At 42.5% G+C, this 25,232-nt stretch overlaps 1 protein-coding gene across 1 annotated transcript in view; it reads right to left on the reverse strand.

Annotated features, from left to right (window-relative positions):
- The window catches only part of LAMB2 (laminin subunit beta 2), a 101,093-nt gene that overhangs the window by 38,026 nt on the left and 37,835 nt on the right, over nt 1–25,232 (reverse strand). Inside the window, exons 3-9 of the mRNA XM_063426712.1 lie at nt 22,650–22,822; nt 19,135–19,270; nt 16,915–16,988; nt 15,040–15,228; nt 14,086–14,149; nt 3,585–3,787; nt 2,828–2,948 (exon numbers count right to left, since the gene is read on the reverse strand). Coding sequence (XP_063282782.1) covers nt 2,828–2,948; nt 3,585–3,787; nt 14,086–14,149; nt 15,040–15,228; nt 16,915–16,988; nt 19,135–19,270; nt 22,650–22,822 — 960 coding nt within the window. The remainder of the gene's footprint in view (nt 1–2,827; nt 2,949–3,584; nt 3,788–14,085; nt 14,150–15,039; nt 15,229–16,914; nt 16,989–19,134; nt 19,271–22,649; nt 22,823–25,232) is intronic.

Below are 25,232 nucleotides of genomic sequence, written 5' to 3' on the forward strand. Positions count from 1 at the left end.
ATAATAAATAATAAATGATAGTAGTGCGTCCTGATAGCCAAAAAGTATGTCTATCAAAGACTGAGTAAGAGGGAATAGGACAATGCGTGAATAGATAAAAGCTCAGAGACTGGAAAAAGTGGGGTTCCACCAAATCCCAAGGTAATAGACAAATATAGAGGCCTCTGATGAAAATAGGGCTGCACCCTATGACAACGCGTAAGGCTGTAACCTACACGAAGAGAACTGTTGGAGAAAGTAGGACTCGACATTCTACAACTGTTGCCTGACGTCACTCTGGTCATTCACCCCTCGATGTGAGGTCGGAGGTGATCTACCAAAGAACGCGGACGCCGTCCTCACCGGCTGCTGCAATACTGATTTGGAAGGAAAATACCATCATTCACAACCATCCAGAGGGACTGTACAGGTTATATGGTCCTTTTACTTTCTCCTACCTTGGAACAGTTCGATAGTATATTTTTGATGCATTATTTTGTTGATTTTATTATTAATACAGACTTTTCACAATAAAGCAATTTTTATTTTCAAAGCCATCATTATCTACAAGTCATCCTTTTGTTACACGGATTCAATTCTAAAGTATCTATATGATTCACAATTTTTATTTGTATATCAATTTTTATTTTTATTTTCGATACTACAGTTGCAGTTTTTTGACAGCCAGCTCAGATCTCTCAGACTGAAAGACTGTTTATTAGGCTGTCAGTTCTTCATACTAACCAGCCTAGATCTTTTATGTTACTCTGGTTGTATTTCTATTTTTCTTTTTATATGTATCTTTCCTCCCTTTTTATATGAAAGTAGAATAATTCATAAACACCTCAGTTGATTCTGCTGTTGATCTTCCAGCAGATCATAGGTGTTTTATGAGACATATCATTTACTCTCTGTGCAATATTTATCTGCTTATATGCCTGGACTGATTTATTTATTATCTGGACTTCACATCTAGATTTCCATACAGTGCTGCTACACAGGATTGAGGCTAGATAATTTTAGTATTCTAGTTATCTTGCAAGAATTTTTTCAGACGTTATTCTGTATTTTGTATTGATATTTTTATTGATCTATTTTACAGTATCTGTTCGATAATGTATTACTGTACTATTTATTTATTTTTAACATTCTACTTTTAAGCTCCTGGATTACCTTTATTTTTATATTATACTAAATAATAAAGCCTAGAATCTCAGAAACAAAAAATTGCAAAACTAAAGGGACATGCCAAGCCTGACCTAAAAGTCAAGAAGGACTAGATGGGTAATATGGACATACCGCAAGAAAAGCCACGATATAAAAAAAAAAAACTGATAACAAAAACGTGTGACTGTTATTTTTGTTATCACTATTATTTTTGGTTCACCGTGTGTTAATTGTCTGATGTTGTATATTAATAAAGAGTAAATACTCATGGCTTTAGTAATTATATTGAGTTTTAAACTCTCTATGTGGGTAATTCTTCTTGTTTTTGAGAGTTAACCCCTTAAGGACACATGACGGAAATATTCCGTCATGATTCCCTTTTATTCCAGAAGTTGTGTCCTTAAGGGTTAATATCCCATGTGGTTTTCGCCACTGGGCTGTTCTCTTTCAGAAACTGCTCTAGTTATTTCTATTACTGAATCTCAGAAACAGATAAGTAATTAATTCCCAAGCAATTTCCAAACCAACCTATGCTTTGTCTGGATGAGAAAGAATAATCAGAGTTACAGTTGTTTAGCTACCCCCTCACCGGAAACCTTAATACCCCATAACCCTTAGTCCTGTGTATCCTTTAACCCTATGCACTCCTAACACAACTCAGAAAGGAACCACTATGAATTGGAAACTTTAATGATCCAAGTGCAACATTAATATTCTGCTAAGTAACATTCTGATGTAAGGAGACAGTTAATCTCATAGTGTTCCAATATTCAGAGATTCAGCCTCTCTCCTATTTATTTGTTCAGTAACTTTTGAGTAGTAAACATGGATATCAACAATACTTCTACAGAAACACAAGAAATGCAGACTCCAGCCTTACTATGTTTGATCTATGGATGACTGAAAAACACCCACGGACTCTTTGAGGGAGACCTTGGATATTGCACATAGGAAACAATAGAACACATGTTGCTGGCTAATTGAGAATGATGGGAATTTCACAATACTATAGGCTTAAAAGAAAAAAAGCTCACGTGTGTCAAGTTCAACCCTTCACACGTTACTTTTGCTGAAGTTGATCCAAAAAGGAGGCGATAAACTCAATTTAAATTGGTTTCCAAAGGTGCAAAAAAAAAAGGGAAATATTCGTAACTCCAAAGTGGCAATCAGATTTCTCCTTGGATCAAGCGTTTATAGCCATGAATATCCGGCTCCCGCCCCAAACAAAGTTGCAAATCATTCAATTTCTTTATCGGCCTTACTGTACAGCGCTACAGAATTTGCTGCCGCTATATAAATAATAATATAATAAAAAATAATAACTGAAGTAAATCCTTTCCTGCAGTAAGTGAACTCCAGGCATCTGTACTTTTCTGTTAATAAACAGGTCACCAACGTTCTCTCATGGGACATTTGAAACACCCATTTGTAATATAATTTTGCAATATAAATGCTTCTTTTCAAGCCTTTCTTAATTTTTGCATTTATCTGTACTGAAATGTACCTGCAACATTTAGTTCAGCTATGAGCAAGAGATAAAGAGGCTTGTGGTCACCAACTGGAATCGGATAAGGTTGAAAGTGGTTAAAATGGGACATAGGATAAAGTATCAAGTGACGCCAAGATACCAGACAATTTTACTGGATTTTCCACAGTTTCTTTTTTTTTTTTTTAAACTCACTTTTACATGCGTTTGTGCTACGTCCTTCTGCCGGTCTCCAGGGAAGATCATTAAAGAAGTTGTCACACTTTTCACAGTTCAGTCCATTTGTGTTATGTTTGCAGACACATCTCCCATGTACCTATACAACGAGAACACATATATACGTTTATTATAACACAATGTATTTTATCTAGCAGTTGTTTAAATTGTGGCTCTCCACCCATAAATTGATAAACAACTGTGGAGAAGAAAAAAACTGTAAAGAAAAAAAATGAAAGTTGCTTTTGTAGATTACACTTGAATTCAAGTCATGTTCTACCCTCAGCACAATGGATCCACACGTAGATGGTACTTTTACACCAGTGACAGTGGATGTTGACAGTAATATTGCAAGACTCCAGGGCTGATGTCTAGTGGATTTACTAAACTAGTAAGAAAGTAGGACGGTAAGTGGTACTGCCATGGCTAGACTAGCCATAAGGTGGCTGCATGCGGTTTAGGGTTAGACCAGGGCCCAAAATCCATATATATATACATGTACACTTTTGGCCTCCTTTACCAACCCCAAAATACAAGTGAACAGTGACCATAAACTAGTAACCTACCTAGGATCCTTGTGATCTTAATCCTCTGATCTCTGCACTATAATCCTCATTTAATGGCTGCAAAACACTGTGCTGCACCAATCCCCTTTGCAAAATTCAGACCAACACTGGTCAATACAACAATATGGTGGAGATCAGACATAGAGAGTAATGCATTATGAGTTGATTACCATGCCCTCTGTATCTGTGGAGACTCCTTGAATGGGAGCACATTCGGATGCGTGACCGTAGCAGAAGCAGTTCCCGCGTATCACAAGCTCATACAGGGCATAGTAGTATTTCTCCTTAATCTCCACGCGGGAATCGAGCAGGTTGTCCCCCAGTGTGTGCAGTTTGGTAAAGTTAATCCTGAGGTTGGTAATTTTCAGGAGGTCTAAAAGACAATATCCAAATGAGAGGAACATAACATAGGATCAATGGGACCAAATGTATTGTATATGTCGAGTCAAAAGTCATAAATCATCAATAATCTATTAGATACTTAATGTTTTCATTATTAGCTAGCATTAAAAGGGAACTCAAGGAGCTAAAACATCTTCATCTCATTGAAGTGGTTATGGTGCCAGTGATCCCCTGACGCCATCATTCCATTCAGTATTAAACCATTTTTTTTTTTTTTTAACAATTTAACATGCCCACAGCCTGTACTGCTTGGGCTAACACAGGGAGGGCCTGTACTGCTTGGGCTAACACTTAGCTCAAGCAGCAAGAGCTGGCAGTGATTGGCAGAGATTGTCAGCTGATTGTCATTCTCAACCTATCAGAGCCACGCATCACTGGTATGAATTGTTTTATTAAGTCAAAGTGAAATACGCCCATAACCATACCTCCAGCGCGGGCCAGTTGTCGGATACTGTAGACTTTTGTTTAGTGTTAAATTGTTCAAAAACTGTTTAACGCTGAATGAAGGGATGATGCCAGGGGGCTCCAGGCACTATAACTACTTCAACGAGATGAAATGGTTTAGCGTGCCTAGAGCGTTCCTTTAAACATCTTATTTTTTTTTTAAACATCTTAATTTTTACTGACTTTTGACACACACAGAACATTATTGAGAAGTACAATATTAAGCAAATAAACCGGAAAGTTGCATTTCTCGTTATGTAAAACAACACTTCTATCACAATCTCTTTTTTTTTCTACAATATACATATTGCATCCTAAAATATACCAATCTCATACATTACTTACATTTTGTCACTTATATACTGCATTGCGGTTTTAAAAAAAGGCAGTAAAAACTCGTACAATAGAAAAAAAAACATTACTTCTAATAGTGAATGTTTTAAGTGCATTATTGAGATACAGTTTGATTGAACTATTTTTGTTTTTGTTTAATTTCCCTCATTCTATCAACTTTTTTTGATAGCAGGTAGATAACACCCCAGTATCCAGTAACCAGCTGAGACATGTCTAAAAGTTTGAAGCAATCTGCTTTTACAAACTCCATATAGAGCTGGTGTATTGACTGGATACAAGCCAAGAGTAACACTTACTATCATCATTTAAAAAGGGAGCTGCCCTTGTATGGCAATAAAGAACAGCGCTCAGTAAAAACACAGAGCTAAATCAGTAACAGGCAATGAGATCTTTATGATGCTGTCATTCTGCTCACAAATAACCGTCTCTTCATTTAGAAAGGAATCAGTCCTCTCTTAAGCTTCCAGGAGCCAAAGCAAGAATGGCAGAGACTAATGAAAAGGTCTACTTAGCTAATGGGTCAGACACGTCTTTGGTAAAGAGAGAATCTAGACTAAAAGTCCCCAACTTTGACAATAAATTGCAATTTCGTCAATCAGTAAAGTCACATTTAGCAATATATCATGAATGTCCTAAATCTCATTATAGGAATTTGATGTCTGCCAAAAATTGACATACAAGGTTTTGTAATCCCATGCAAAATAAGGGAAATTGGATATTTTTCAAGCACAACATTGTATTACAAAAATATGTAAATCTGGCTATTCTGTGGATCATTTTGGAGATTTCACTTTGCCTGCATTCTGTATGCAAATGTAAGAACAAGGCCCAGAGGAGGCGGGCTGAAAGCTAGCCGGATAGGAGGCATGTGTGGGTGTGGTGGGTGTGGGTGTAAAATGGGTGTGGCATTTAGGTTAAGGGTTTGGGTGGGGTTGTATAAATAACGGACATTTTGTCCCCTTCACCTCAGCCATCTTAAAATAACGGCAAGGTGACAATCTCTTTCCTATTATTGTGTTGCTTTGCTTACCCCACGGCCAGAAGCATGGATATTGACGGAATCCTTGCTGCTCTTCGGGCTGAGGCCCTCCAGGACGGTGGCCGGCACCTGCAGGCTCAGCTGGTAAGGCTGCAGGGTGCCTCCCTGGTAGCTGCTCCCTCGGTCGGCAGCCAGGGTACTCCGCGCCGCCGGGCGCGTCCTCCTACCCGTTATAGCCCCTCGCGGGAGGGTCGGGTGAGGGGTAGGAGCAGGAGCCCCGTTGCCGGCCCGCGCGCCAGGTCCCCCGCGGCCGCGGGCGGCAACGTGTCTGTGCAGCCTGTCGCCTCCTCCCCGAGGCGGTCTAGAGCTACCCGTGCGGCTGCCGCTTCTCGGGGAGGTGATGGCCATCCCGCGCCGGTTCCTGCTCCTGTGATCTCGCGGGCCTCCAGGAGGTCGTCCGCGAGATCACTCTCCAGCTCAACAATGGCGACAACCCGAGCACCTGACAGGCGCTCGGCTCATGGTGGATCCCAGGCGGAGCGCGAGCAAGTGAGGTCGGCGGCCGGCTCTTCTTCAGGAGTGGTGAGTAGGCCGCGAGGCGGCAGGGCAACCAGTAGGGGGTTGGGGGGTTCGGGGGGTCGGGGTATGGAGCCAGGTCCGGCTACTCGTGGGCACAGCCCCCCCCCTTATCATCCTCCCCGCTCTGTCTCCCCTGGCCCGGCCACTACCACACTCCCATCAGCCTCATCCATTCAACAGGCACTTCCATCAGCTTCATCCGGCCAGCATGCACTCCCATTATCCTCATCCGGCCAGCATGCACTCCCATCATCCTCATCCGGCCAGCATGCACTCCCATCATCCTCAGCCGGACAGCATGCACTCCCATCAACCTCATCCGTTCATCTTGCATTCTCATCATCCTCAGCCGCCCATCAAGCTCTTCCAACACTATCTCCTGCCCATCCTACCCCCCATGGCCCCCTCCCTATGGGTGTGATGCCCTCTGCATCTGCCCCGCCATTACCCATGGTCCATGCTGCCCCCTCTGGGGCTCCTTCTGCCATGCCAGTTTTACACACAGTCTTTGCCACTTCTGCGGGTCCCCAGTTACCTGGGTTGGGTGGGCAGGGTTCTTTTTCACCTGTCCTGATTTCACAGGTCACCCCTGGTCGGCTGACAAGTCGGTCCCCCGATGCTGTGACTGGTGCAGTGCTTCCTGCGGTCGCAGTTCCCTTGGGGCCGTTGCAGCCTGGTGGGCATGTTGAAGTCCCGCTACTACCTGCCAATTCAGCTCCTGCAGGTGAGTACTCTGGTATAACGGGGTCGGGTTTTGGGGGCGCTGGCGCAGGGGAGGTGCAAGAATTGGGTTCTGTACTCCAGGCGATGAAGCAGGTTTTGCTAACCCTTGAGCGGGGTTATCGCCCCGGGGCTTCCCCCCCGGTGTCGTTAGATAACCAACTTCGGGCGGGTTGGGCAGGTTCCGCAGGGTCTGATCCTTCTGCAGTCGCGGCGCCAATGCCCGCTAATATAACACAGGCCCCCATCCCCTCAACCTCGGCGTTACTGCCGGTGACGCCGGAATCTGCAGTGGGCACGGCCGGGGACGCCGCTGCTCTCTCGGGTTTGGGGGTTTCTCCGGCTGCGCACGGTGCGGCGTACATGTGCTGGTCAGGCCCTTTGGGCCTCCATCTCACGCCGGAATTGCGCGCCAAAATAGACAAGGGGGAATTTGTTGAAATTTTTTCTCTCCTCCCTATGGAAGATCTTCCCCGGGTTGACGCTGACGCTAAAGAGTCCGAAAAGGACAAAGAAAAGTTTCGGTACCGGAAGATTCCGAAAACTTTCGGAAACTGGATCCGAGCCTTTTCGATCTTAGCCAGCGTAATAGGTGAGAAGACTCCCGCCAAATGTTCTTCCCTATTCTGCTACCAGGACGTCATATGGACCGCTTGTCGGGTGTACGGCGGTTTAGGTTGGTGGCGGTATGATGAGCAGTTCCGCCAACGTTTAGCGGTTCGGCCTTCCATGGGCTGGGATCAAATGGACATTGGCTTGTGGTTAGCTATCATGACCCGCCCAGCCTCACATCAAGGGGGCCTGTCGTCCTTTCTCGGGGGGGCCGGCGCGGGTTCTTCAACCGCAGCGTCGGCCGGGCAACGAAAAACAGGCTGTTGTTGGCAATATAACGATGGCCAATGCAAATTTGGGTCTAGTTGCCGCTTCAAGCATGAGTGTTCGGGGTGCGGTGGGTCTCACCCCGCTTCAAAATGCTTCAAACGAGCCAAAACTGGCGACAAAGGGGACTCCGTGGGCGCTAAGGGCGAAGACGCCGGTGGACGTCGACGCGATGCGCCCATGGCTAAATCGTTATAGGAATAGGAAGGCGGCTGCCTTATTGCTAGAGGGATTTGGGCAGGGGTTTTGGATCCCTCACCGGCCTCGGCAGGTCTCCGGTTTTTGCAGAAACCTGAGATCTGTTTCTGAATATCCAGGGGTGGTCAGGGAAAAACTGGCGAAGGAAGTGGCGCTGGGCCGAATGGCGGGCCCATTTCGGGATTCGCCACTCCCCGATCTAAGGGTGTCACCGTTGGGCGTGGTGCCCAAACGGGAACCGGGAAAGTTCCGGCTGATTCATCACCTGTCGCACCCTCATGGGTGCTCGGTAAACGATGACATTGCAGCTGAATTATGCCGCGTTTCCTATGCGTCCTTTGATGCTGCTGTGGGCATAGTCAGGGCCGCTGGCCCCGGGGCTCTTATGGCAAAAACTGATATCGAGTCTGCCTTTCGCCTCCTACCAGTTCACCCAGAGTGTCATCATCTCTTGGGATGTGCATTTGAAGGTCATTATTATGTGGATATGTGTCTCCCCATGGGTTGTGCTATATCCTGTTTTTATTTTGAATGCTTCAGCTCTTTTCTAGAATGGGTAGTGAGAATGGAGTCCGGTTACGATTCCCTGCTTCACTACTTAGATGACTTTCTGTGTGTGGGCCCCGCGCATTCCCCGATATGCTCCCAGATCTTACAAGCAGTGTCGGATGTGGCCTGTATGTTCGGCGTGCCGCTGGCACCTGACAAGACAATTGGCCCTTCCACGTGCTTGAGCTTCCTCGGGATCGAGATTGATTCGGTCATCGGGGAATGTCGGCTTCCGTTGGACAAGTTGGCTGATCTACGTGGGGTGGTCCAGGAGGCGAGCTCCTTGCGGAAGATCACGCTGCAACGACTTCAGTCCTTGTTGGGCAAATTAAACTTTGCCTGCCGGATTATGCCCATGGGTAGAGTATTTAACCGACGCCTGGCGGCTGCCACGTCAGGGATACTGAAGCCGTTCCACTTCGTCCGCCTGACCAAACCGCTCAGGGAGGATTTAGCGGTTTGGGCGGTTTTTCTGGAAGAGTACAATGGTAGGTCTTACTGGCAGCAGCCCGAGGTAGCAAACTCAGTGCTGCACCTGTTTACGGATGCCGCGGGTTCGTCGGGTTTTGGGGCTATCATGGGAAAACAATGGTGCGCAGAACCTTGGCCAAGATCGTGGTTCGACTCGGGCCTGACCAGGAACATGGCGTTCTTGGAGCTTTTTCCCATTGTGGTGGCTCTCCATCTTTGGGGACCGGAGATCAAGAACAGGCGTGTCGTGTTCCACTGTGACAATTTGGGCGTTGTCCAGGCCATCAATCGGTTGACAGCCTCCTCTCCTCCGGTGGTCAGGCTCCTGCGGAGCTTGGTACTGCGTTGCCTGTCTTTGAACGTTACATGTCGCGCTGTGCATATTCCCGGTGTAGAGAATACCACGGCTGACGCCCTTTCTCGTTTCCAATGGCAGGTGTTTCGTCAGATCGCGCCCGAAGCAGATACGATGGGCCTTCCCTGTCCCAGAGAGCTATGGTCCCTTGGCCTGAGCGAATAAGGGAATGGATTCGGTCTTCAGTGTCGGATGCTACTTGGGCCCGGTACGGTAAGGCATGGGGTGACTGGGTCGCTCTAGAGCAGGACCAAGGTGGGTTTTCTTCATCTGCGGAGAGGGTTCAGGGGGTTTTACGGTTGCTCTGGTTTTGGGAGGCTAGTGGTTGTTCCCCAGCCACGGTATCAGGGAAGCTATCAGGTCTGAGCTTCTGGTTCAACCTGACTCGCGTGCCGGATGTGACCAAAGATTTCATGGTCCGGCTCGCTATGCGTGGCTGGCGTAGAGGTCCGCAGCCTCGGGATTCCAGGAGACCGGTTTCTGGCGCACTGCTACTTGGTATTGCGTCGGTCTTATCCAGGGTCTGTTTGTCCGATTTCGAAGCGCGGTTGTTTCGGGTGGCTTTCTCTTTCGCCTTCTTTGGTGCTCTGCGGATTGGGGAACTTGTGAGCCCTAGCAAGCGGATTCCAGGCGGCTTGTTGTTCCATGATGTGTCGGTCGTGGATGATACGGTGCGTTTTCTGGTGCGAAAGTCGAAAACTGACATTTTTGGTAGGGGGGCATGGGTGTCCCTTCGCGCCATTCCCGGCTCGGCTGTCTGTCCCGTCGCAGCTTTTCAATCTTACCTTCTGTGTCGCCCGGATGTTGTAGGCCCATTGTTAATCCATGGGGATGGGTCTTTTCTTTCCCGCTTCCAATTTCTCCGGGTTTTCCGTCTGGCACTCGAACATCTGGGTATTTCGAGCACAGACTTTGGGGGTCACTCTTTTCGGATTGGGGCCGCTACGGAAGCCTCTCGTTTAGGTTTCTCGGACCAGGCCATTCAAAGGATCGGTAGATGGGAATCGGGGAGGTTTCGGTCCTATGTTCGGCCCACTCGGCTGATCGGTATTCCCCTTGTGTTTTCTCCACAGGGCCCGGCCGACGGATCTGGATAATCGGTCATTCCTACATCTACTGGGCCCACCTGCGGGCTGGGGTTCGCCCGGGTGGGACAAGGCTCGGAATACCTCGGGAGCTGGCGGAGGTCCGGTGGTTCGGGTTCCGGGGCATGAAATGGGGTCAGCTGTTGCCTGAGGTCGTGCAGTTATCCACGTTATTAGGAATCCCGGATATCTTGGTGGTGCATCTGGGAGGGAACGATTTAGGTTCGCTGCCCGCGTGGGGCTTAGGGGAGCTGATCAGGCGAGACTTGGCGCGCTTGCGGGTACTTTTTCCAAAAATTTGCTTAATATGGTCAGGAATAGTTTCCAGGAACTATTGGAGGTGCGCACGCGATCAGGGTGCTATGGAGCGCTGTCGCATAAAGATTAATAAACGGGTTTCCAAGTTTGTGCTAGGTATCGGGGGCTTGGCAGTTCGACACCGTACTTTTGAGCGGGAGGCGGCTATCTTTTTCCGCCCGGATGGGGTCCATCTCACTGATGTCGGTTTGGACTTGTTTAACCTAGAGCTGCAGGATGCGTTGGAACAGGCCATGGCGTTGCTTGGGGGTCGCGCCCGCTGATTTAGGCGTAAATGCAGCGGGGCTAGTGGCGGGTATGGTCCTTGCCGAACCAATTGGGAAGAGGAGTACAAGAAAAAGAAGGATGCTGGGTCGGGTCCCCTCCCCTAACCTCGGGAAAGGTTTGGGTATTTGCGCGTGCCCTCTGTGCCAGGAATGGTGGCCAGGGGTTGGCATGTGGTATTGGAAGGCCAAGGTGAAGGCCAGGTATCATGGACGAGGGGGGAGGGCTGATGCCTCGGTAGGGCGTGTACCCTAGAGGGTTGGTGGTACGGTTGGCAAGGACTAGTTCAAGTTAAATAATGTTTATACCTTGTTTTATTTATGGTTGGTTTTATAAATATGTTTGATAAATTATAAACGAAATATAAATAAAAGCTGTGGCCTTTTTATACCACACATATATGTTTCCTGGTTTTGATTGGGTTAAGGGTTGAATGGGGGTGATGTATTGTGTCGCACCACACGTAACCGCTACCTACACACAAGGCCCAGAGGAGGCGGGCTGAAAGCTAGCCGGATAGGAGGCATGTGTGGGTGTGGTGGGTGTGGGTGTAAAATGGGTGTGGCATTTAGGTTAAGGGTTTGGGTGGGGTTGTATAAATAACGGACATTTTGTCCCCTTCACCTCAGCCATCTTAAAATAACGGCAAGGTGACAATCTCCCTCCCTCCCTCCCCTTTTTGCTGTTTTTGTTTCCTTCCTCTGTAGGTGTTCAATATCTTGTCACAGCTGGCGGGTATGGTCCTTGCCGAACCAATTGGGAAGAGGAGTACAAGAAAAAGAAGGATGCTGGGTCGGGTCCCCTCCCCTAACCTCGGGAAAGGTTTGGGTATTTGCGCGTGCCCTCTGTGCCAGGAATGGTGGCCAGGGGTTGGCATGTGGTATTGGAAGGCCAAGGTGAAGGCCAGGTATCATGGACGAGGGGGGAGGGCTGATGCCTCGGTAGGGCGTGTACCCTAGAGGGTTGGTGGTACGGTTGGCAAGGACTAGTTCAAGTTAAATAATGTTTATACCTTGTTTTATTTATGGTTGGTTTTATAAATATGTTTGATAAATTATAAACGAAATATAAATAAAAGCTGTGGCCTTTTTATACCACACATATATGTTTCCTGGTTTTGATTGGGTTAAGGGTTGAATGGGGGTGATGTATTGTGTCGCACCACACGTAACCGCTACCTACACACATGTGATAGTCTGCAGTGAACAAAGGCACAAAGTTAAAATAAGCCAATATATAAAAATAAACTAGTCACATGTTTTCCCTATTAACAAGGGTGTATTCAGCATAATGGCTCCATAATTACTCAAAGCATGGGCAATGAATGTATGAATAAATAAAGTATTTGCTGGGCACCAATTTAGAGGCAGTGTAAGCACCATAACCATAACATGTAATTGTAGAGGTTATAGTTCCAGTAGTGTCATCCCCCAGCTCTGAGTTAAACAGTTTTTGAGTGATTTGACCAAAATCAGGGATCCCAAGGCACCTGTGGTCCAACCCCCTCACTCCATATTCCTTGTGTGAAGTTTCACTTCCACATTAGCAATATCGATTTCATCCATATTTAGATGGTAGTAATAGACTGAGCCTATCAGCTGACATGCTTAACCTACCAATGCCATCCACATTATAGCAGCGTGGTCTACAATTCACACAGAGAAAAATAATTAAAAGCAATTTTAAATGGACACTATAGTCACCAGAACAACTACAATTTAATGTAGTTGTTCTGCTGAGTATAATATTTAAATGCAGGCATTTTTATGCAAACACTGCCTTTTCAGAAAAAAAAGGCAGTGTTTACATTGCCCCTAGGGACACCTCCAAGTGGCCACTGCTCAGATGGCCACTGGAGGCGCTTCCTGGGGCAGTGCTGCACATTAGGCAGCACAGCCGTTCAGCGTTTCCACGCACTACATGGGGAAGCTGATTTTTCCTCATAGAGATGTGTAGAATCAATGCATCTCTATGAGGAGGTGCTGATTGGCCAAAACTACGTTTGGCCCCGCCCCTTGTCGATTTTATCCAATCCAATGCTTTCCCCATGTGAATTATGATGATGTCACCTAGTAGGGGGCGGACCTAGCGCCAGCGGTGCTGGAAATAAGATGAGTTTTAATTCCTTTTATGGGGGTTAAGGGGGGGGGGGGGCAAGCCACCTAAATGGTAGGATTACCATTATTATAGTCTGATTACCAATGGTAGGATAACATGGTTGTGTTCCTGACCCTATAGTGTTCCTTTAAGGTTTCAGTTGGAATCCTTAGAACTTTATTATAAATCACTGTATACGACTGGAATGTAAAGTAAGTATCAACATTGTTTAGTGTGCATTAACACATGATTTAAAACTTTCTGACCATTGACATATATAAAGTTTGTGAGCTACTAATTTGCAGTCCAAAAAAAAAAAAAAATATGGCACAGAATATGTTCCAAGGCTAAGCAGAAAGAAAAATGAACTATCGTTTAATTTGTAGCTAATGTAAAACTCCAAATATCATTAGTGTTCTTCACTAAAGTGAGGATTACTGGTAATTTTAAGTGAATTCCAAACAAAGTTCAAATTTAAGGCCATAGTAGCTGAACTGCAAGTATAGCTGATTTGGAGATTGTTTTCCAGTTCCATTTTGGGCTTACATTTGAAATTCAATTAGAATTTGCATTAAATTCCTGACAAATCTCACTTAATGAATAACACTGCGAGATGCGATGCCAACCTGAAGCTTTGCAAAGCATCGCAGGAGTTAGAATTATACAACAGCTGGTGTCACATTGTCTATTTCCTGGTCATTCTGATAGTAAGCTCCCACTGACATTTTTGTGCGGTCACTGCCGAATATTCCATTCTAAATATATGGAATCAAATAGGATTTTCTCCATGTTCCTTTTCTCTATGGAATAGTACTTTTTAGATCTTTTTACTGGTTTGCCCTGTATATACATAGAACGTGTGAAGCCTATTGATGAGTTGATTCCTGGGCCTATAAATTTAATTGGCTTGGAGAAAAGCCAGTTTGCCTCTGGAGAACTTTTACAAATAACTGCTTTATTATAGTCTGAAAACGTACTTTGTATATTAGGGCTGTATGGGTCTCGGATGTGAATAGCTGGATCCAGAACTCTGTAAATAACCTTAAAAAACAAAAAACACACAGAAAAATATTGCTGTGGTTATTACAAAAAAATTCAAATAATTCACACAAAAAATCCACACAAATTTGGCTAGCTAAACAGTCTAATATCCATCTTGACTTGCACTATAAGTCATATTCGCCAGCATGCGGCAGAGAGTTATGATAGTTGTGCTCCACCAGCAGCACCTGTGGATCCACAGGTTTTGTCACTGTAAGGGTCATAGGATTCCACAAAGGAATATATATATATACATTGGATTAGCTATATTAGTCCAGTAGACAAGATGCCAAAATACTAGAGTATTGCAGTATGCAATGATACCTTTTTTATTGGACTAACATAATACTTAAAGGACAAGCTTTGAGAGTTTTCCTCCCGTTCTTAGATCTGAAGTAGGTGTCAAGTATCACTTCAGACCTGAGGTAGAGAGGAAAACGTTCTTAAGCTAAAAAAAGATATCTGTGGTATTTGGTATATTTTTATGTATTTAATTTCTACATGCAGTACTACAATAGAAAAGACACACAGACGATTAGAAAGACAGGTAGGTAGACAGACAGATTAATAAGCAGGCATGCATGCACATTAGATAAACAGATTAGACATACAGACAGGATAGATAGATAGACAGACAGGCTTAAAAATAGGTTGGCAAATAGACGGGCAGGCAAATTAGCCAGATTAGACAGACAGACAGGTTAGACATATTTAACAGATTTGATAAACAGACAGACGTATTTTACAGATTAGATGGACAGACAGAAAGATGGATGTTTGAAGGATAAACTTTGCATGTTTATCACAGGGCTAGTTTATGAGAAGTCAACCCCCATGTTTTCTCCCATTAGCTACCTGTTTCTGAATTGTCCATTTATGCTCAACCTCACCTCTCCTTCAGTAGACGGCTCAATGTCAGAGTAACGAGACTCACAAATAACGTCATCAACCTTCCTCTGGGTATTTCGAGACACGTTCGGAAAGGCAGTCGCGCAGTCTTGTGCAAAGTAACGGTAGACATTCCAGGTACGACCAAAGTCTGCTGAGCGCTCAACAAGCATGGATGCAGGTCTAAATGTCTGAAAAATGAAGAACAAATTCGTTATAAGTCAAATCTTTACACCCAAAGAAGAAAATAATAGACTTTTTGTTTATAATGTAGATTAGCTTTTTTTCTGAACAACCAATTCTATTATCCTAAGTCAGATATATGTAATAGAGAATCAAGATATGTAGCCTTCCAACACCCTAAAAGATAAAAATCTTTGTTATGAAACTAGTATGCATTAATCTTTTTAAATAACTTTTTTCTCCAAGAGACAAAAACAAACAAAACACTTTAAATGAGCACTCTGTTCAAATCAGCAGCTAATTAACTCATACTAGAAAGGACAAAATACTAAATTGACACTGCCAGGAATGGAACTTATGATGACCTTGCAGTTTGAACAGGTACTACAATTTCTGAGTAAGTGCCTGAGCTATCCTGCAAGCATGCTATAGTGATTGTTGGCAAGTATTTAAAAATAACTGCTTGTAAACAAATGTAAAGGATTTAGAAATTCCACAAATATTGCAATAATTACATAATTATAGAAGAGCAAAAATAGATTTTTAGGTTCAAAATTGTTTCCAGGTAAATATATATATATATATTGTATATATATATATTTATTGTTGTTTGAAACATATATGTTAATCTTTGCACTGCCAGAGGGCTCTTTAAAGAATGCCAAATGTAACATGGTGCCAGCAAGCAATTAAAATACTTAATACTGTGAACAGGCTATTATTTGAGACGTACCTATTTAAAGTAGGTTGCACATACCCCATGTAATACAGCTCCAAATGCTTTGCATGGTTCTCCCCTTAGTCACCTCTCCAAAAGAATCTTCATTCACAATTTGATCTTCCTCTCCCAAGCAGTTCTGTTACTTTCTGTCTCTATAACCCCAATCTATATATTTGTGTCTAGGTTACATAGTTACATAGCTGAAAAGAGACATGTGTCCATCTAGTTCAGCATTTCTCACACCTGTTTTTTGCTTTTGATCCATAAGAAAGAAAGAAAAAAATCCCAGTTTGAAGCACTTCCAATTTTGCAACAAACTAGGAAAAAAATCCTTCTTGACTCAAGAATGGCAGTCAAATATCTCCTTGGAACAAAAAGCTATTACCCGACAAATTTAAAATTATATCCATGAATATTGTGCTTTTGCAAGTATGCATCCAGTTGCTGTTTACACATCTGTACAGATATCTTCAGGCAGATAATTCCACATCCTTTTTGTTCTTACTGTAAAAAACTTTTCCTTTGCCTTAGACTAAATCTCTTTTCTTCCTGTCTAAATGCGTGAACTTGTGTCGTATGTATAGTCCTGTTTATGAATAGATTTCCAGACAATGGTCTGTATTGGCCTCAAATATATTTGTATAATGCTATCATATCCCCTCTGAGGCGCCGTTTTTCCAAACTAAATAGGTCTAAATGTCATATTCTATTGACCAGGAGTTGTGGAGTATTGCATATGTTTGGCTAACATAGCCAAATTGGGGGGGGGGGATGTTCTGCTCACTGCTTTTTCTTAATTACAAGAGCGGGCTTATTAATATTTTGCTCATTAGTCTGGACACATCTTTATAATCCTGATCTATGACTGGCACTTAGCAGTGAATAGAAGAATGTTTACATACATTGACGTTGCTTTATGTGTCATTTGGCATGAACAAACGTCTGTCTAAATAAGCCCCAATGCTAATTTTACCTTGAAGGTCATGATGAGATGCGTGAAATGAAATTCAGCCTCCAGATCCAACTGTATCGTGACTTCAGGAACACCTATACAATTGAAAGAAAATCAGTAATTGTTATACGTATACATACACACATACATATATGAGATTTCAGCTGACTTCTACTGATGTAAAATAGAGGAAATTAGTATCATGTGGTAACTTTTTTATTGGATAAACAGAATTTTGGAATGACAAGCTTTCGTGAGATTCCCTCTTTCTCAAGTCTGAGATCTCCCAAAAGGTCAGCTCCATAAAAAATCACCGCATTTAAAGGGACACTCTAACTGGGTTATTCACTCAGGTGAGGATTCAAAGTGAATTTTGAAATCTCAGAACAAAATAACTGAAAAGAATGACCTAATTCAGCTATGCTTCCAGTTTGGCTACTTTTCAATTCACTTTAAATGCTCGCCTTAGTGCATAACCCTGCAATCACTAATAGAAGTGGTTTTGTGTTATATATCATGCGCCCGCAGTCTCACTGTTCAATTCTCCGCCAGGGGAGATGTGTTTTAGCACTGCATAAACAAAGTGATTTAACTCCTGGATGGCTGAGAATTAAGCAGTGACACTTCACTGGAATGAACTATTCACCAACAAAAACGTGTTTTAATGCTTACAATATCCCTTTAACATAGGATATGAGAACTGGCTAAAAATTCTGGCACTAGACAAAAATGTTCTGCATTTTCCTTTAAAATGTCAGGTGCAACATGAACAAGTGTTTCTCCTAAATCCTAAATAAATCAGCTGTGGATACTGGTATGTCCAAACCAGCTAATGCCCTGGCAATCAACAATACTCAGTCTATGGAGAGATGACTGTAGATTTACTGGAGAGGCTGCACCTGCTTTCTCAACACATGAAATAACAAGATTCTTTATGGCTGAACTTTGTAGCTTGGGTTCAGGCCAAACAGAAGTGTTATCTCCACAAATACATACAATATGCATCTTCAAGTAGGCTCAGAACACCGAGTGCTCCTGGAATTTTATGGAAGAGTCTGATCATTAAAGTATTTAAGGAGGATAGAAATTACCCAGTTGGACACATTCCTCTGAATGTAGTAATCATTTAACATGTGTTTGTAGATTTGCAATACAATTTAAGTAATCCTGTCACTTGTTTATAGGCGTCCTGTATGGAGATGGCCTATATATATATATATATATTCATGGGCCCTAGACATACTGTACAACAAAATGCCACATATTATACAAGGACTAGTCAAGAGGGACTGAAAATGATTTAAGACTATTTTGATTATAACAATAGAATGTTTCTCACAGTTGGCGATAAGCAGGAAGTGAGTCAGTATTTCCTAGTTGGAAAATCTGGGCAATGTTTTGTTTTTACAATTATCGTTTTCCCTTCAATTTCACTCTGGGGAACTAAACTGTTCAGTGGGAGTGACATTAGAATTAATATGACTCAAGACACAATTATTTTGTGGATGTACTCCTTTTTTCTGTTTTTTTTTCATTTGCACTAGCAGCTCGAGATGGTAACATACATCTGTTTGTCATTTCTTAAAGTGGCACTGTCATCCCTCAGCCCCCCTTTCCAAAATGAATATTTCATAAAGATAGATTAGTTATGAAATACTCATATTAACTGTGTTGGAATTTCACAGAAAATTCCAACCCAGTCAAAAGATATACTACATTGTCTCAGTAATTTTTCTCTGTCTGACAAAGCTTGACATTATGGGGAGCTACTGTCCTCAAGCCTTTTCATTTGCCCCGGCCATCACACCTGTCAGCTGTAGGAAAATTAGCTCTTTCTATGGAGTATCCTGCAGTCTTGCAGGATCCCTCATGGATCAGAATGCAGTACTCTAGCACATGGTACAGCACTGAGGTGGGCTCCTGGTGCTTCAGTTGCAGAAGAGGAGTGCAAGAAGAAAATGGCCCGCTAGGGACAAGTTCAGGTAAGTTAGTCTCACTTCCCCCCCCCCCCTCCTCGGGCAAAATCTATACACCAAATCTTAATATAGGGGGAACACCCTATAAATAACGCTCCTTCAGCAAGTGTTTTTGAGTCCGGCCCTAGGCCTTGGTAGCCTAATAGGTAATCCTCTTCTAGGATACACCGGCTGCAACTACCAGAAGGTCAATATTTTGATATCCCTGACTTACACTGAACAAACTAGTGAAACCCCTCTGAGAACATGCATTGCCAATACATACCATTTTCAGACTGCCACCATGCTTTCTTGCGATGGGCAGTGAAGGCCGTAATGACATTCTCTATTCGGTGGCTGATAGGATTATACAAGCGGTTATAAGGTCGCCGGGAGTCACAAACAAAACATTTCTTTTCATCCTGTTGGATACAAGAGAACCCATGGTGATAATTTGTTACTTGGTGCTTACTAGTATGGAGTACTGGCATCTGTTTTCAATTCATGACTGTATGTTACTTACTGTAGGAGAGTACTGAAAACATATTGTCAATCTTAAAATAATACACTGAAAAATCATTATTGTTTCTAAATGTTATAAACTGAGCCACACAGTAGACATGTTCGATATGTGATACATACAATTTCTGTTTTTAGTGTTATGGGTATTTATTATATGACTTGTAAAGCATTTGAGGGCTCATTATCTTGCGCTTCAAAAAGATGGTGCCTCATGTTCAAATCCCACATAACAGGGATGCATACCTGCCACTATTTAAAATGGACAAAGAGCCACTTGAAATTCAGGGGTGTGAATGGCTTCAAGCCAAGGATGGGATTGTTCTGAGAAATTTAAAAGGAACCTTCCGGCACCGTTACAACTTGAATTTAAAGTTGCAACGTTGCAACAAAATGAAGTTGCTATGGTCCCAGGAAGTCCCTGGCACTGGCTCACCTTAAGGGGTTAAACCGTTTGAGAAAAATCTGTGTGTCAGCAATTAATCTCCCTGCCTCTTTGTCCTTACGTTTTCCAAAAATCTCTAAACTGGAAGGCTATTGCAGAATCAAAAAGCTGACACTCTCAGCCAATCAGTGAATCCCCATTCATAAAACTGGCTTTAAAAAATGTTTCTTATTGTAATGGGTGGCAATCTACTATGTTGTTTTTTTGTTTTGTTTACTACTACAGTGAGGGGGGGAAAGTATTAGATCCCCTGCTGATTTTGAATGTTTGCCCACTGACAAAGAAATGATCAGTTTGTAATTTTAATGGTAGGTGTATTTTAACAGTAAGAGACCAAAAAACAAACAAACAATGCAGAAAAAAAAAACCCAGAAAAAGCAAGTCAAAAAAGTTATAAATTGATTTGCATGACAATGAGTGAAATAAGTATTTGACCCCTTCGGCAAAACCCTTGCTGGCAATCACAGAGGTCAGACGTTTCTTGTAGTTGGCCACCAGGTTTGCACCCATCTTAGGAGGGATTTTGTCCCACTCCTCTTTGCAGATCCTCTTCAAGTCATTAGGTTTCGAGGCTGATGTTTGGCAACCTTCAGCTCCCTCCACAGATTTTCTATGGGATTAAGGTCTGGAGACTGGCTAGGTCACTCCAGGACCTTAATGTGCATCTTCTTGAGCCACTCCTTCCCTTAGCAGAAAAACACCCCCAAAGCAATGTTTCCACCTCCATGTTTGACAGTGGGATGGTGTTCTTGGGGTTATAGACAATATTCCTCCTCCTTCAAATACGGCGAGTTGAGTTCATGCCAAAGAGCTCGATTTTGGTCTCATCTGACCACAACACTTTAACGCAGTTATCCTCTATCATTAAGATGTTCATTTGCAAACTTCAGACGGGCCTGTTCATGTGCTTTCTTGAGCAGGGGTGATCTTGCGGGCGCTGCAGGATTTCAGTCCTTCACGGCGTAGTGTGTTACCAATTGTTTTCTTGGTGACTATGGTCCCAGCTGCCTTGAGATCATTAACAAGATTGTCCCGTGTAGTTCAGGGCTGATTCCTCACCGTTCTCATGATCATTGAAACTCCACGAGGTGAGATCTTGCTTGGAGCACCAGACCGACAGTTATTTTGTGTTTATTCCATTTGCGAATAATCGCACCAACGGTTGTCACCTTCTCACCAAGCTGCTTGGCGATGGTCTTGTAGCCCATTCCAGCCTTGTGTAGGTCTACCATCTTGTCCCTGACATCCTTGGACAGCTCTTTGGTCTTGGTCATGGTGGAGAGTTTGGAATCTGATTGATTGCTTCTGTGGACAGGTGTCTTTTAAACAGATAACAAGCTGAGATTAGGAGCACTCACTTTAAGAGAGTGCTCCTTATCTTAGTTTGTTACCTGTATAAAAGACACCTGGGTGCAAACGAGCTGGTCCCGCCTGGACCCAGCGACGATCCAGGAATTCACAACCGAACACCGAGACCCTCCCAACCAACCTAGAGGGGCCAGGAGACCTATGGGGATAACCAGCCACAGTCAGAGATTTACTCTCAAATTCCACCGAACAGTTTATCCATTGCTATAAATGTTATGGTTATTTTTTTTTCTTCTTTCTTTTCTTGTTTATCACTACGGCACCCTAACCTCTCGGTAGCTCACCCTGTTATACCTCTATACCTAACACAACCTGAGGGCTCTGGGGCTACCTCTGAAGTTTCAATTTCGCCCAGGCTCTGACCATTCACCTGCTCAAGTGGGCGTTCAACCTATTTGGCTCACGGCCGAGATAAAATTACACTACTAGCAACACTACATTAATTCCCCACCACCTACCCTTTATAAAAGACCTTGCGAAGCTTACATCATAGGGGGCCTCCCCCCCCCCCCACCCGGGAGGTCCACTCACGCTAAGGCAACACCTTCATGCGCCCTCAAGCTTCAACCCAGGGGGCTCACATACGAAATGTATACACTACAACACCTCTCCTCATATTACCCCTACAAAAAAAAACAAAAAAACACTCACCCCATCTCTTTCTCCATAAATAGCACACACGCTACTCTTTGTTGTACAGGAGCACAATACTACTGCGATGACATTGTCGTTTATATGTTTCTCTTTTGTGTTATTAAATGTGCTGTTATGTCAACTGTGAACCTGATGTCCCCCCACATGGAGTGATACAAAATAAAGAATAAAAAAAAAAAAAAGACACCTGGGAGCCAGAAATCTTGCTGATTGATAGGGGATCAAATACTTATTTCATTCATTGACATGCAAATCAATTTATAACTTTTCTGACATGCATTTTTCTGCATTGTTTGTTTGTTCTTTGGTCTCTTACTGTTAAAATACACCTACCATTAAAATTACAGACTGATTATTTCTTTGTCAGTGGGCAAACTTTAAAAATCAGCAGGGGATCAAATACTTTTTCCCTCACTGTAGCTTCCTCTGTATAATCTCTAATTATTATTACACCTAGGGTAAAAAAAAAAAAAAAAAATCATTTTCTTATTAAATTATACACTGCCACTTCCCAGTTTTTTGTTTTTTTTTAACAAATCCACTCTATCCCGCAACTGATTGCCTTGCCTCCATCTTTGCTCTTTATCATCATTTATATGAGTTCTGTCTTTTTACTGAAAATAGTACGTGGCGGATTAACTGGATAGTGACGTCAACTGTTAAGTCATTAAATCAGATTTAAAAAGAAAATCACGTAAAAAAAAATGGTTTACTAAAAGTTATAGGTGATTTTTAATGACTTATTTAAAAACAATTACCGGTATATAATTTCCAGAGAAATAATGGTTCCCTTTGAATCACCCACTTTTACTTACCTGAAGGTGACTGACAATACAGTAAGGCTGCGCTCTGTGAAGACCACACGTTGATGAGGCTTTGAGTTTATCTTCTCGGCCTACAAGCAAGTCCCCTGTAGCTGGATAGCAGCTGCCTTGAGAACAGCCATGTTGTTGATCGGGTTGCTGGGAAATAACCAATGCGACCAACCCTGCAGGAAAATGAACGTGTGTCAGGGGTCTGTGTGGAGCTGTGTATTGCTATTGGCATCATATGTTATTAGTTATCGCTGCTTTGAACCCCTACTGCTTTACTGACAAGAGCTCACACCACGGCAAACAATGATCCCACCAGATTGCTCTTGTAACCCAATATAAAATATTTCATGCATGCAGTAATCAGGATTTAATTCCCAGCTCTCCTTTGTGCCGTTTCTCACTCTCCACTTGTAAACCATGGGAAAAGGACAGAGTTATGTTTACGCTTGTTGGTTTTATATAAAAGTAATTAAATGAGTATCTCTGGGTTTTTCGCCAATGGGAAAATAAGCCAGATTGAAAGTGCACACAGGGCCTGAATTTGTACACAGTCAAGGATGAAGCAATGTTCCCTACTGCTTTACTACAGAATTATTTACAAATTATTTACATATATTATATTATTTCTCATTTGGTGAAATCTAGTTATTATGTAAATTGTTATTATGTACATTTTTACTACAATGTATATTTGTATCCACAATTTATTTTTCTATTTCTATTCTATAACACCTAGGAGAAAATAACAGAGGAACAGAAGGGTCAGTGCTATCCAGAGCAGTATTAATATAATAACAGCTGTGAATGTATACTTACACACGTGTATATTTTATTTATCAGTCGAAAATAAAACATATAATGATGATCTATTTTTCAGCTTTCCTTTTATCTTGGTAACAACCCAAGAGTATACATACTAGAGCACACAGTCAGAATAGGAGGTAAATGTAGTGTGCCTCAACCTTGACCACAGCGCTCCTTAAAATTCCTTTTTTAATAAATCAAGTTTAAAGTTCTGCCGAATAGCAAAAGGGAGGAAGGGTTACAAGCTAGACTCCCCCTCCCCCCCTTACCCCTCCCCCCTCCCCCCCCCCCCCCCAGGTGTTATTCTGCCTTTGGAATTTTTAATTTGATTTAATAAAGAAGATATTCTACAATTAATTCTGTGTTTGAAGTTGGTATGATAAGGTTTTTAAATATTTAGATGTGTACACACATATAAGTACACACACACATATATATATACACACATACACATATATATATATATATATATATAGAGAGAGAGAGAGATACACACACACACACACACTGATGTTTCATCAGGATTACTCTGGGAAAGTAGCACATATTTTCCCCATGTCTTATAATAAATAAATGCATAAAAAAAAAAAAAAGAAGAAAATAGCCAAACACCCCAGACAAATAATTTTTTTTTTTTTTTTTTTTATTCTCATCCAGTCGTTTCAGGAAAAATAATATTTCTGGCAATTCTATCTATCTCATTGTCCAGAGCATTCCTGTATAATTAGAGTCTATTATCGTGAGTGTTTTTTACATTTTATTGTGGCAGGTGCAGAAGTCCAAAGAGGAATAATGTTTCAATTGACAATAACTTCATAATGTCGTCCTTCGTACACCTGCTTCTTTTTGTCAGAAAAGTAACCATGCCAAGTCTAAGAATACACTGAAAAAATGTTCCCCAATGCAATGTATAAAAAAAAAAGAAAGAAAGAAAATCTGGTCTCTCCATAAATAAATCTACAGAGCAGGGATTTGTGTCTCATTTTAGAAGTGACTCTAGTACAAACTTTAAACAGATTTTGGGAGCATAATTCCAGGACTATGTATCAGCAATATAATATGAATGTTTCTGGGGTTTCACCACTTCTACAGGACCCATACTAGTGCTCAGCGGAGAAGCCACTTCTGCAATTATATTTATATGTGGTCCTGGTCACATGATTGTATATTATGTACAGAGCATACATAAACTTGACTTATTGCTAAAGCGGCTGATGTTTGCCCTGGCCACCACAGGGGACATACCCATTTTATATATTAATGTAAAGAAATTATGAAGAGGAAGGGCTGGGTGGAAAACCAAAACAACTGACCACTGCAAGTTACTAACTAAAGTGGTAGGTTTAATAGGGCCACCGCTCCCACAAATTCCTACAGATGAGGCACTTTACAAAGTAAACTAAGAACATTAATATCCTTTGGGATGCTCACAGCTTTGGACAAGATAACAAGTTGACTTTGCTGCAATTCCAGTTGAAAGATGCTCATTTTTTTTTTTTGTAAATCATATTTTATTGATTTTTTTGTGTTTATTACAGAGATACAACAGAAATAGAAACGAGGAACCTCGCAGGCCTCTAGATATAAAACGATAATGGAAATGTGGAAGGCAGTAAAGGCAGATGGTTTAACAATGTGTATAAATATTACATTTAACAAGCAGAACCTGAGACATAACTCTAGGTTATTAACTGTGTGGTGCCCTGAGAAGCAACAAAGCACTTTCTGGTCATCAGACTACGAAAGTCAAAGTTCTGAGCTGCATTGGAGGCATTCCCT

This window comes from Pelobates fuscus, chromosome 7 (assembly GCF_036172605.1).
Source record: "Pelobates fuscus isolate aPelFus1 chromosome 7, aPelFus1.pri, whole genome shotgun sequence".
Classification (NCBI taxonomy): Eukaryota; Metazoa; Chordata; class Amphibia; order Anura; family Pelobatidae; genus Pelobates; species Pelobates fuscus.